Here is a 13,231-nt window from a genome sequence, read left to right as displayed (position 1 = left end):
AAAAAAAAAGAGAAAAAACCAAAAAATACAACTGGCAGCAGCACGCTTCTCAACTAAACCAGATAAGGTTTTGTGATCAAATAGGCAACTATTCTCTGTGCTGCCACCCTACCGTTATTATGCTGCCCCCTCAAGCCACAACATGGGAAGCTAGTTTTGTCAACGTACTACTTACCCGAATGGTATCGGTTCAACAACTTTACAATGATCGTCATGAATATTTAACCTTGTTACGTGTTAAGAGACTTCAAATAGTAAAAAAAAATTGTGTCTGCATGAACGCTTAAAGAGCATTGAAAAATGCTTTCAAGAGGAGCGAGTGTCTTTAGCGAGCTCAACCGAACCAACAAAATCTTTGAAGCTTTTCATAGCCATCACTATCTCACTATTAGATTCACGAGCAAGAAAACTAATATCCACTTCACCATCAGGCACAATCATATCAAAATTAATCTTGAAAGATTTGTGGAGGAGGAAATTACATGTTAATGATAACGACAATCTTGCTTTCTTCAACAAACTAAGAGAGCGAATACACTATACGTTGAGTGGTTAATTAACGATCCATAATTTACACCACATTCATAGTCCACCTAATGAAATCTAAAAATGTGGATGAATGATCAACCAACACTAATAAATTACCACTATATCATATTATTGTAATAATTAGAGAGAAAATTAAGATAAAATACATACGTATATTAAAAATAAAAAAAATTATAAAAATTATTACATGGATAACCTATTTTAAACAAAGTCAAATTCAAGTATACTATAAAATACATTATGATAAAAGGCACGCTTTTGACTATATTTTTAAAAGGGAAGATTTTATGTCATTTTTTAAAAATACATTAAATTTTTGGTTGAATATGTTGTTTTTCATGCAAGTTGAAAAATGTGGTTAAATACACTAAAAATTGTTAAATAAAATCTATCGTTTACAAAAAACAAAAATAATAATAATAATAATAAATGCATGGAAGGTGGTAAAATAAAAGTCAAAGTCAACTACTTAAATAAAATATTCTCCTTCAACAATAATTAATATATACTCAAGATTTTCATCTTATTTATTGCACTAAAAAATATTAAAAAGTATTTAAGTTATAAATTCTAAGTTTGAACTTTCAACTATGTATCTACTCGATTCTTACCTTTTCAAAATTTTCAAATTTTTTTTTTATAAAATAAAATAAAATAAAAACGGGCTTAAAATATTGAATTACATTTCTGTCCCTGCCACGTGGATACCAAATTCAGTACTCCTTTGGACTTAATGGACATTCAAACTTGGGCTGATGACTAAAATTGGGCTAAGATGTATTGGGCTTTACCCATAAATGTTTATTTATTAATTATTTCTCTTTTACTATAATCAGTCATAATTTACGGCGTATTTTTTAAAAAAACTAATATACATATATATTTTAAATAATCAAATGCGTTTGGAATATTTTTTTTATGGAATCACTTTAAATTAATTATGAATGATTTTAATCAAAATTATTTTTATAAGAATATTTATAAACATATGCATTATATTCACGTATAAATAATAAACTCTAAATTAATGTATGGGGATACTCTTTTCGTCATTCAATTTAATATGAGATAATACACAATAATCATGATTAAATAACCAACGAATTATCCAAATACTATTAATGAACCCATCATAAATCAAATATTTCAAATTTAATAACCAAATAATATCCCAAATTTAAAATAATAATTATAATAAAACAATTTAGAAAATTTCTATTCAATAAAAATAATTATAAAATAAATATGCATGAGGTCCGGTATAAAACCTGGTTTCGTAGAGTGATGTATAATAAACTTCCACGATATCATGACATAAATACTTTTCGGAGCTGATATATATAATCATATCATTTCAGTCATTGTATCTCACAAATTAAATTTTTTGTGTCTCGATACTCGTACACATAGTCATATCATCATGGTTATGAGATTTTGCACACATAGAGGTACGATACACCAAATAGAATAAACATGGTCATATCAATCTAAGAACACGTAATAAATAGCCACAAAATCCATGTTAAACATGTGACATAACAATTTCATTCAATTAGCTCATATGTGCTCCAAAAGTGAGTCTCGGTGCTCCTAAGCTTGTTTTGACCGAATATTCCTAGGCTTAGCTTCATGTAATCCGATTTCACCTACGATACTCTACTCATTCATAAAATTGAACTTAGAGTCTATCCGTAGAGTTAATATCACTTAATTATCCCAAAAGTAATTCTAAACAATGCTAAAAATATTTAGTTCTCTAGAAAAATAGTTATACAATTTTGAAATAGCCAATCACAGTAAAACGAAGCAAAAAAACAAAAATTTAAGCAGAGGTCGAGTCCAGCCACTTGGAGCCGCATGTTGGGAACTGAGCCAAGATGCAAGTCACAGTTGGGAAGGGTCGACTAGGTGGAGCCTCGTACACGTCGTTGAGTGGTTGCATGAATTCTAGTGAGTCGTTGAAATTCAAGCAATTGCTACCGACCAAAACTTTTTTCTTTACCGTAACATAATAAAAAAAAAATTGTGATAAAAATTGATAATATTTAAAATTTATTTATTTTAATTGATTAATGAGTTGGATAATTTTATATATTTAAATTATATATCGAGAATTAATTAATCGTGTTTAAATAATAAGCAATGTCCGTCTAAGCCATAGCCCTGTCGTAATAGGTCCGTACGGAAAGGGGTGGGAGGAGGCAGACGCGTGTGGGATGGTGATTCAGTGATAGTGATATATAATTATTAGATAAACAGGAGGCGGGAGGAAGTATAGACTCACTTCCAATTTTACATTTCTCTTTCGCTTCCTAACTTCCATAACTGCTCTGCTTCTATCACCAAACTCATCACCGCACCATGAAGTCCAAAAAGCGAAGGTCCAACCTCCAATCTCCGTCTCCGCCCAAGAAGAAGCTTCGGTCTCAGCTTCCACGCCGCAGGCGAGATCCGATTTCTCCTTTTTTCTGCTCGCCGGACTCCAGCTCTGGCTCCTTCCACGGCGGAGGACCTGAGGTTTCTACCAAACTCGACGCGGTTTTTGGATTCCAGCGTCGTACTGCGGGTGCGAGGAAGAGACGATTCGGTTCCATTGGTGGCGATCTTCAAGTCAATTTGAATTTGGATGCAGCTTCGAATGGAGTGTCCAGAGCTTGCTTGCAGGAGGAGTGCGAGGTTAGGAAGAGTAATGTGGAAGTGTCTGAATCGTCTTGCGTGGAGTCGAATTCTGGAGTCGATTTTGGTGTTGTTAGTCCGAGTAACTCCAGGTTGAAGAGTAGGAGAGAGTTTAGGAGAACTATTGACCAAAACAAAGATCCAGCGGACAATGGAGTTCTGGAGTTCCAATTGACTGAGGCTGATGTCTCGTCGAAGCTTTGTGGAAAGGGAGCTGTGCCGTCCAATCCTTGTGTACAGTCTTGTGCTGAATCTATCCTCGAGAGCGTCTGTTCCTTCGAAGAGAAAGGACTAGAGGTTGAAGAAAACGGACTATGGGACTTTCAGTTACAAGAGATACCGAGAAATGAGATCAATGAAACTATCACTGTTTCGAAGTCGGATTCCACGATAGAACAGTGGCCTAATAGCTTGAAGTTTGAATCGGATCTTGCTTGCACAGAGCAGTTCTCTTACGAGGATGTTTCGGAATACTCTAGCCAGGCCTTGTCCGAGCTTCGGTCAACTATTCTATTGGAGACGTCTGATACGGACTGCTCAGATTACACTCCTTCAATTTTCTTGGAATCCGGAAGCGAATTTTCAGAAAAATCGAACGACGACGCAACTCCTTCATCAACATTCAGCATGCTGGTGCAGTACAGGCGCGACTTTCTAAGATCAAGTGCCTCTCAAGACATTAGAACTGGCACATCTATTGAAGAAGAGAAAGTAGATCAATCTACGGTAATTCTCTATTTTCATGCTTCCTTGGCGTTTCATCAGCAACAAACCTGCAGCTAATCAAACAACTTACATTGTTTTTATTTAATTGATTATAACTTAGATTTTGAGATTCGAAGAATTGGACAATGAAGAAGCCTATCGAATGATCAGAAATAGAGAAAGACGCCAATTGATTATTCGCGACTACGAAGAAGAGTACCGGTCGTCGACGGATTATGGCGATCTCATTCTCCAGGAACGGTCAAATATGGTCCAATGGATAGTTGAAGTAAGTCCTTGATTTGAACCACTGTGTTTTTCTCAATTATTCCTGAATTAGCATGAGATATTTCACCGGCCTTCCATTTTCATCGTTAATAGCTTTTGTATTCTGAGACATTGGGACTGCATAGCGTTTGAGACACCCTGTCATATTTCAATTTGAACTTTATCCAACATTGTACTTTTCTGGTATCGACTATTCCATCGGTGTTTTCTGGAAATTTCTCATCTGGCTTTAGAAAAATACGTCAAATCTGATATCCTTATGTGTATGAATTTCACGTTATCGACTCTTCAAAATTTACAATATTCTCTGTTTACCATCTCGTGTGATTGTATGTAATCAGGCACTATCTCCCTCTTAGTTTAAATGTAACTGTAATTTCCTAACGAAAATTACAGTCATTAATATGTTCATGATTTTGCACCTGTTTCATCAAGTTGTTATAAGCTCTTTCTAACGAATTAGGCCTGCCACGCGCCCATTGCATCTGGCATCTTGAATCAGCCAAGTTTAACTGACTTTTCTTTTCATTTGTTACTTCTGCTTGGATACATTAGCTGTTTATTTTTATCTTAATAATAGTATAAATATTTATAACAGCGAGATTTGCGCTCATTATGGAGAATGTTGGGATTTTGTTAGGAATTCACCAATGCAGTTTCATTTTCATCATCTGTTATGGTTCACGAAATACATTCTTTATAATCTGTTAATTCCTTTTCATGCGGTAAGACTTGTCATCAATCAGTTGGGTCAAACTTTTTTTTTATATATTTATAATTATTTAGCTTTTTTTTTTTTCGAATTATGTAGAGATCGAGAGATACCAAACTTCATCAGGAGACGACATTTTTAGGAGTTACCCTCCTGGACCAGATTCTGAGCAAAGGATTCTTCAGAGCTGGAAGCCACCTTCAAATTCTGGGCATTGCATGTCTAACTTTGGCTACTAGAATCGAAGAAAATCAGTCATACAGCTGGTGACTTCTTTTTTCTCTCGTCTATCAATGTGCATCTACTATAACTTCTATTCAACTTCGTTAGTCTATATATGATGAAGATTGCATGGAAACAAATTGTAAGTTAGTTGGTCTTCTTGCTTTGGTTCAAGGGGTGTAAAATTGAGCAAGTTAGGATCAAAATGGTAAATAGTACTAGAAATAATAATCAGAAAAAAAAATGTATATAAGTAAATGAATCTATCTAATAGTCTTGAATGTTCATAAGTTCAAATTTCCGGGCCTGAAAGCTTTGCGTTCACATGGACAAAAGAATGTTTGTCACATTGTGATTATACCATGGTCATATTTTAGCCGATGTAACAAATAATAGTCAAACTTATTGTCGATACACAGTTTTTAAGTTAACAACTCGTGCACAGAAGAGACCCAAGACCCACCAATAAAATGCTAATCTAACCATCAATGCATTGAGGCTGCTATGTAGAGCTCTAAGTCGTCATATGTGAATCAGCTTTATAACAATTCTTTTCCTCTCTTTTCTTTTTAAACTTCCTTTTATCCACAGTCTTCATCTAGCTTTGACTTGTATTATACATGCAAAAAGTTATTTCATCGTCTGTTTCACTGAATAAAGCCTTGAGAATTGAGAAGATATCCAATCTGGTGGGTCTCGAGCTTTGGTGAATCTATTTAAAAAGCGATGATAGTACTGATTGGTTTTATTTTCGGTATTTCAGGTTGCAGCAAAGGAATATACGTGTAGGGAGCAACACGTATAGAAGATCTGAAGTTGTTGGTATGGAATGGCTTGTTGAAGAAGTTCTAAAGTTCCATTGTTTCCTGCCAACTGTCTACAACTTCTTGTGGTACATCTTCCTCAGACTAGCTTCACCATTTGTAGGACAAAGTTTTTCTCCCTCGTCCATCCACTGTTAATAAACTCCTTCCGCCCATTAACAATTTGAATCTAGTACGCATAACATGCTTTATTATTTCTTTTGACAATGGGTATTTGAAAACAATCTTAGGTTCTACCTGAAAGCTGCTGGAGCTGACACAGGTTTGGAGAATCGAGCTAAGAACTTTGCTGTGCTTGTTCTGTCAGAGAAAGTCCAATTTTGTTATTTCCCTTCAACTATTGCAGCTGCGGTTGTCATCCTGGCGTCCCTAGGAGAAAAACAGGATGCACCAAGTCAACGAGTCATCGAGGTAAAAATACAGACCTGCAAAAGAAAATTCATTCTTCATCGATATATTTACGTACTTGAATAATAATATAAATATGTATTTGAAAATCTAGAAGAAAATTTAAAGATTTACGAAAACAGCATAATATAAATCCAATTAGATTCAATTATAATGTAAAGTACAATTATAAAGTTCATTTTTATACTATAAGAAAATTTTAAGTTATAGCGTTTGTTTAGAATATTTTAAAGCATGCATTAAAATCACATCAACGAAACTACCACAGTTCTGGAGATCTTTTGAGAACTACCACTGTTACTTTGCAATTTCTTTCATAACCCATGATAATTTAAATGAATTTTATTTGACTTTATGTGTAACTATCTTATAACATTTGGAGCATTATCGTTTTGCAGACTCATATCAGAACAGAAAACGATGATCTGCACGAATGTATCGAGGTATATAACTAATCAACTATAAAAACTGATTTATTCTTGCATAAAACTTAATTCCTTGAATTCTCTTTTATTAAGTCAACTTGAGCAAAAGTTACTGATGCTGTATTAATTTCAACAGAGCTTGGAGTGGCTATTAAAGTTTTTATGATGGAAAGCATCATTTCCTAACAGCAAATAAGCACTTTCTGTTCCATTGACTTTGACATATTCTTCCTTCCTGACCACTTTAGACCAACCTGAACAGCTAGTGAAGGTCACTCTCTCAGGTAGGACATTCAATTCTCGTCTTCTATCACCAATAGAAAGAAAAATATGATGGAATACCAAAAATCATCTTTTTGGTCAATCGTCCAATAACTTCTATTTTTCTTTCAAATTTTTATACATGTATCTAGTCAAGGCCTAGTCCAGTCTAAACCAGATCATCCACGTGCTCGAATTTCCCTGTCATTTGTGTACAGGTTGTATGTGTTTGATACTCAGAGCTATGACCCTAATATTCTTACGGAAACAACAATTATGATGAGATTTTTAATACTTGAGCAATCAGAGAAAAATTGTAAACCATGGATGTCACTCCCAAGCATTCTTATTGCAGTTGCAATTGACAAATGAGATAAGGCTTAGACTGCGTTCATTTTTCCATCTTATTAGATTTTTGTTCGTGGTTTTATTGAAAAATCATTTCAAACAGGTCGTCCTAAGTCGGCTTTTGTAAAGTTTTTCTTTAAACAAGAGAGGAGATAAAAATACATATTCGTCCTAAAATGGTAAGAAACTCGAGTATATAAATTATAGAAGTTAAATGCAACATTGTATAATCAAGTATTCAAAAAGTGAATTTTTCACTCAAAAGAACGTCATGACATTTCAACAGGAGCGTGTATAAAGAAGTAAACCCTGTAATTGGAGCACCTCTAGATGAAAATGTATATATCATACAGTTGATTGGGGAAAGCAATGTATTTCACAAGTGTAGGTTTTCATACGTATGATTCACAACTTACTGTCTATCTATCAGCTGAATTAACTGGAACAATAGCAGGCTCCCCCGGTAAAGGCTCGTCGAGATGGAACTCGGCGAAGTTATTGATGATCCCGGTTCTTTCGTGGTATATACTTTCCTCTTTCTCCTCCTCGGCTTTCTCGACTTTTGCCTTTGTCATCTGGGTCACTTCCTCGGCAGCTTTTGTAACTGCAGTTACAGCATTTGAAAACCAAGCTGCTCCAGTTAACACATAATAGTTGCTCATGAGCGCGGTTCCAGCATTGCTTGCCTTCTGCTCGGCAACTGCAAGAGCGGATTTTGTCTTCTCCGTAACCTGGAACATTTCATCCATCTCCCTGACCTTTTCATTCACCACTGCTGTGCCTGCAGTTATTTTCTCAGTTATGCCCATCTTCCGGTCAATGGAAGCAACAGTTGCAGAAGCGTTTGATGTCAATTGGAGTCGTTCGTCGAACGCTTTTGCCTTGTTGAGAGCATCCTTCCCCAAGATGAAGCCTTTCGCAAGCATTGTACTTACAACATCTTCAGCCTGATTCGGAGCAATCCCGGTAGCAGTTTTCCTTTTATCCTTTTAAAGGTCATTAAGATTTTTAAGTAAATAGTTTGTAATACCTCCTTGAAGACAAAGACAGCTACTTGATAATCAAGATTTCGAATTGAATAATGTAACTTGTTTGTGTGCAGGAATTCAAGGGTCGACAACAAATGCATATACACGAGACGTTTATTACCAGGATTGATGACATTGCTTCTGGTGGAAGATGGTAATTCTCAACCAGAGTAATTGATACAAATAGATCACCAATTTTTGCCCCCTAAGAGAAGAGATTAAGAGAGAAAGGTTCACAAAAACTAACATAAATTATAGAAATAAAGAGACCAATGTGCCTAAAAAGGAACCTACAGTCAAAAGTATTGCAGTATCTGCTCCTTGAGAATCCTCGTATGTAACATAAGCAACCTGAGTATTTTCAGTTTCTCTACACAAAATAATAACAATAATAATAAATAGTAATAATAATAATAATTCTCCAAACAAAACAAACAGATAGAATATAATCACTAACCTTTGCATTTCAACATAAAGGATTTGACCAGAGAATGAAAGGAATTCTTTGATATCTCTCTCAGAAGTAGCTTTTGAGATATTGCTGACCTTGACAGTTCTCATCTACATAAGATTTTTTTTTTTTAAAGAAAAAAGAAAAAAACCCATTAAAAATAATTAAGAAATGCAAGTGTTTGAATGTACATTTACAATATCATTCCTTCTTCAAATTAATACCTAAAGTTAGGAATGACAAAATATATACATTAGATCTCACATTGATTGGAGAGAGGAACGAGATATTTTTTATAAGGTCATGGAAACCTCACATAGTAGAGGTATTTTAAAAATCTTGAAGGAAAGCTCGAGAGGGAAAGCCCAAAAAGGTCAATATTTGCTTATTAGATAAGACATCTTTTATCTTCTCAAAAGTTGATATTTCGACCCTCCACTCCCCTACAATTTTTGTAAGAAAAACTTGAATTTAAATATTTTTAAAAGGCAGCACTAGTTAGAGAATTAACATTCTAATAATTGTTGAACTTCATCATAGTTATCAAGTTTTTGGATTCAGTAGTGAAGAACAGTACTTAGTGTTGACTCCGTTGAGTTCATCATCAAAGTGAAAAGAAAGAACTAGGGTGAGATTCAGGTAGCTGGTTTCAGAAATAGAAAATTAAGAACCAAAAACAAAAAGGATTTAGCAGTGATTTCACCATGCTAATTTTCACTTCACTCAACCTTTATGAGAAGGAACTGAAAACAAAAGTTGGGATTGAAGCAGCTGATTTGAGAGGAAGGGACGAAGAGACTGTTTTGTTGATAAATTCAAAATTTGGGGGAGAAAAATCAGTGGAATTCTGTCGGCATCCAATCAGAATCAGAGCTCATTGTAAAAGCCAGAGACCTTGAAAATCAAAATCAAAATCAAAATCAAAATTAGAAAGAAAAACAAAACCCCAGTTCCACATTACAACTACAATTCCCCAAATCGCCATTACCCATCAGAAACAAAAAAGCAATTACTAAACATAAATGCGGCAGATCTGCATCAAAGATTCACAGATAACAGAAGAACAAGATGATGATGAAGAAGAACTCACCGACATTTCTGAAAGGTAAAAGAATGGTTGAGAAGGGAATTAGAGATAGCGGAAGATGATAGGTTGATGAGATCAAGCGGCGGGGAGGAGGAGAAGAAGAGAAGAGACGAAATTCTTGTAGGGAAGAGCCTTTTTTTTTTGGGCTCTAGCGGAGGCGGGACCAAATTTGACTGTACCAAATCACTGAGCAGTGACTTAAACGAACCTCTCATATGTAATTGATAAAATAGAAAATTATCCAAATTTCAACTTTAGTAAAGGAGATATTTATTTAATATATAAATTAAAAATATTTCTCTATTTTTGTTGTTTTTACTTAAATTGGATTAACATAGCACAACCAATTAATTTGAACATTTTTAAATTGATTAAAATATTTAATTTTAATTTAGAGGTTACCTCCTCTCATCATCGCTGCCCACACTTGTGTGCATGAACACCTCCATCCTTCCCACGTCGCCATCGTCGGTAGCGGCCAAGACTCCCATGGACGAGGCAAACAACTTGTGTAAAAGAATATATGTTAATATCAGCTTTGTCTACCAACTAATCTTGTCAAAACTTTGACAAAGAAATTTTAAAACCATGCAGCAGCAAAGATCTACAATTCTGGCTTTTATATTGATGATTTCATTTCACTACTAGACATTCTATGAAATATACGAGTCGAGGTAAATAAAAATTAAGAAGCATACCATTTGAGAGCCACAAGGAAGTTAAAAAGGAGATGAAAATGTTGCATCTTATCTTCTTGTCAAAAAAATGGACACCTGCGAGGGATGCCTTTCCTTCTGCGTTTTCTTGGCCTTAAAGATGAAGAGGTAGCTTGGGTCTCTTCTGTGGACTCTGCAAAACTGATATGGTTGATTCCAATTCCCATGCTTCTGTTTCTGGGCTGCTTTTTTCCTTGAATGATAAGTTAATGGATTCCGGGCTCGTATATATGATGGTTCCAATGCTCTGTTCCTTGAACTTCGAGTTCACAGAAACCTGATGTTATTACAGCATTTGAATTGTTAACAATCTGTGTGTGATGTAGTAATAAAATTGTTCAGAATATGGTTAATCACTCTAAGGACCACCCAGGGCAGATATTGTAAGCTTTGGTTGAATTGTCATACGGTGTCGTGCATTGTCCGTCCGGTGTCCGATTGACACCAAATTTGGCAAGCACTCATATTTCATATGGACGGACTTAACTTTCGAACCGCATGCCCAAATTCCTTCAAGAACTCCGACTTTTGAAGTTAAGGCCCGAGGCCCTACCCGGCCCTTCAACAAGTCTATCTTTGCACTTCATGACTATTCTGATGTCTCTGTCTTGCTTGTGTCTCAACTTGTCTTCAATACCCACTTTGCGTGGTGGTGTGTTGGATGATGCATCGTCCTCCTCGATCGCATCATGACACTCTTCTATATTGGCCCACATGTGGCTGGATGGGCGTCTATTGAGGGACGCCACTTTGCTTGTCATGACGTGAGGGTCACAACCTACTCTCTTCATAGTATGGTTGTGACACCCAACATCCTCGCTGGCATACCCCTCGATGGCTGACTCTGATATCATTTGTAACAGCCTAAGCCTACCGCTAGCAAGTATTGTCAGCTTTGACCCGTTATGTACAGGCATTAGTCTCAAGGTTTTTAAAACGCATAGAAGTTTCTACACTCGAATGGTTTGTGGGATAAGGTTCATATGTTTCTAACCTTGCAGCCATGGAACAGAAGGGATGAGGATCATTTACACTTCTGCCACAATCTTCACAAAAATCACCAAACTTCGGCTTTGTTGATTTGGTGTCGACGGGTTGACCACGGGAGTTTAGATGAACAGCTATTTCACCATTGACTCGATATGACTGCAGAATCAAGCAATTGGGGGCTTCAAGTTAGGGGGCATAGAGATGGATTCATAGAACAAAGGCAAACTTTTACAAAACAAACCAATAAACAAAATGATAGCAAACAAACTTTATTCCCATTACTAAAACTGGTATCGGACTGGAATCAAAGTATCAAATTGTATATTCATCCATTCAAATTGGCAAGGATCAAAATCAGGCTTGTGAGATTTCCTCAAGAACATATTATTTTCGATTCAAGAATTACTAGTGCTTAAAAACCAGATAATTTGGCTAACAAATTTAAAAACTATCTGTTTGAATGTAGAAAAGGAAAACCTATCTCTAAAGTCGATGATTTCAACAACATAAGCAAAGAGATCAGCAACAAACAGATGGAATTCAGGAATCTTTCCTATCAAAGACAATTATAGTCGGAAATTTGCTCGGCACTCACACGTCGCAAGGCCCAGACACGGGAGGCACAAGGGAAAAAATGTATTATACCTGAATCTCTGCACAGCAAAAGTGATTCTTCATGTCCTGAACGCGCACAACATCATGATAGGAATATCTCCAGATACGAACCTGCCGATGAAGATTATGGACTGTACAATTCGTGCAGAAGCTAACATTACAATCAATGCAGAATTTATATGTCTGGAGACTAGGATGAAGATTGCAAGAAGTGAAGAATTTTGTATTCAAAAGCGTATCAAGAAAGTCCGTTTCCATTTGCTTCACTAAAAAACTCGCATAATTATAACCTACAGAACCACAAAAAAAAAAAAAAATCTATCCACTCCGTAAAATTTCAATCAACCTTCTTCACAGAAGAAAAAAAAAAACATTTGATTCTTGAAAAACTGCTTTCAAATTCAGCGTCGAACTTTTAAATTCAACGGCCAGTCAATCGCAGAAGTGGAGTGATTCAAGAATAAAAAATAGCAATCGCGGAACCCGAACAGACGCTAAAAAGTAATCTAAAAAATCTTCCCAAGAAGCAGTAAGCAAGTGGATTCAATATTCATTATCGTGAAAGAATCAAACAAAAATAAAATAAAGGAGTTCAAAAAATACACAATCACTTGAAAGTACTAAAATGCTTACAGATTCTTCCGATTGGAGAGCGAACAGAATGACTGAAACCAGTACAAGAACGCAGAAGAACAGCGGATAAATTAGATTAAGCTCTGCAACTGGAGGAAGAACGGGAAGAAAGACGAAGATTTAACTGAAAATGGAAACAGTAATCTTCAGGATATTCGTTCTTCTTGTTTGATATACGAACATCTTTTGGGAGTGTTTGTATAAACATGTGCGCAATCATTAGAAGGAGAGAGTCCGGCTACGATCAGCATGAAGGTGAAGGCATGCTGACCGTTGGTTTGCGCGCGCATCCG

General features: G+C 35.7%; 2 protein-coding genes across 2 annotated transcripts; one reads left to right on the top strand and one right to left on the bottom strand.

The window, feature by feature from the left end:
• Positions 1 to 2,851: 2,851 nt before the first annotated feature.
• On the top strand, positions 2,852 to 7,325 carry LOC111487160 (cyclin-SDS-like). The gene is made up of 7 exons (XM_023134429.1): positions 2,852 to 3,951; positions 4,052 to 4,219; positions 5,030 to 5,196; positions 5,916 to 6,044; positions 6,207 to 6,387; positions 6,783 to 6,827; positions 6,946 to 7,325. Exons 1-7 carry the CDS (start codon positions 2,911 to 2,913, stop codon positions 6,973 to 6,975), a joined length of 1,761 nt encoding a protein of 586 aa, XP_022990197.1. The 5' UTR covers positions 2,852 to 2,910; the 3' UTR covers positions 6,976 to 7,325.
• Positions 7,326 to 7,653: 328 nt separating this feature from the next.
• LOC111487193 (binding partner of ACD11 1-like) lies at positions 7,654 to 13,208 on the bottom strand. Its single transcript, XM_023134495.1, has 9 exons — positions 12,939 to 13,208; positions 12,336 to 12,623; positions 11,695 to 11,869; positions 10,387 to 10,977; positions 9,988 to 10,157; positions 8,904 to 9,007; positions 8,741 to 8,816; positions 8,568 to 8,651; positions 7,654 to 8,404 (listed from the first exon to the last, which is right to left on the bottom strand). Exons 5-9 carry the CDS (start codon positions 9,991 to 9,993, stop codon positions 7,838 to 7,840), a joined length of 837 nt encoding a protein of 278 aa, XP_022990263.1. The 5' UTR covers positions 9,994 to 10,157; positions 10,387 to 10,977; positions 11,695 to 11,869; positions 12,336 to 12,623; positions 12,939 to 13,208; the 3' UTR covers positions 7,654 to 7,837.
• Between the last annotated feature and the right edge of the window lie 23 nt (positions 13,209 to 13,231).

Source organism: Cucurbita maxima, unplaced genomic scaffold, assembly GCF_002738345.1.
Source record: "Cucurbita maxima cultivar Rimu unplaced genomic scaffold, Cmax_1.0 Cma_Scf00001, whole genome shotgun sequence".
Lineage (NCBI taxonomy): Eukaryota > Viridiplantae > Streptophyta > Magnoliopsida > Cucurbitales > Cucurbitaceae > Cucurbita > Cucurbita maxima.
Note: the sequence above shows the minus strand (reverse complement) of the source record. Positions and strands in the feature narration are given on the sequence as shown.

What these genes read in the sequence shown, in the direction of transcription:
- LOC111487193 (XM_023134495.1), bottom strand. An exon ending in CTTTATGTTGAAATGCAAAG is followed by an intron (nt 8,817 to 8,903) that starts GTTAGTGATTAT and finishes TATTTTGTGTAG; the next exon opens with AGAAACTGAAAATACTCAGG. An exon ending in ATACTGCAATACTTTTGACT is followed by an intron (nt 8,652 to 8,740) that starts GTAGGTTCCTTT and finishes CTCTTCTCTTAG; the next exon opens with GGGGCAAAAATTGGTGATCT.
- LOC111487160 (XM_023134429.1), top strand. Translation starts at nt 2,911, where the DNA reads ATGAAGTCCAAAAAGCGAAGGTCCAACCTCCAATCTCCGTCTCCGCCC. An exon ending in TGGTCCAATGGATAGTTGAA is followed by an intron (nt 4,220 to 5,029) that starts GTAAGTCCTTGA and finishes CGAATTATGTAG; the next exon opens with AGATCGAGAGATACCAAACT. An exon ending in CAAGTCAACGAGTCATCGAG is followed by an intron (nt 6,388 to 6,782) that starts GTAAAAATACAG and finishes ATCGTTTTGCAG; the next exon opens with ACTCATATCAGAACAGAAAA.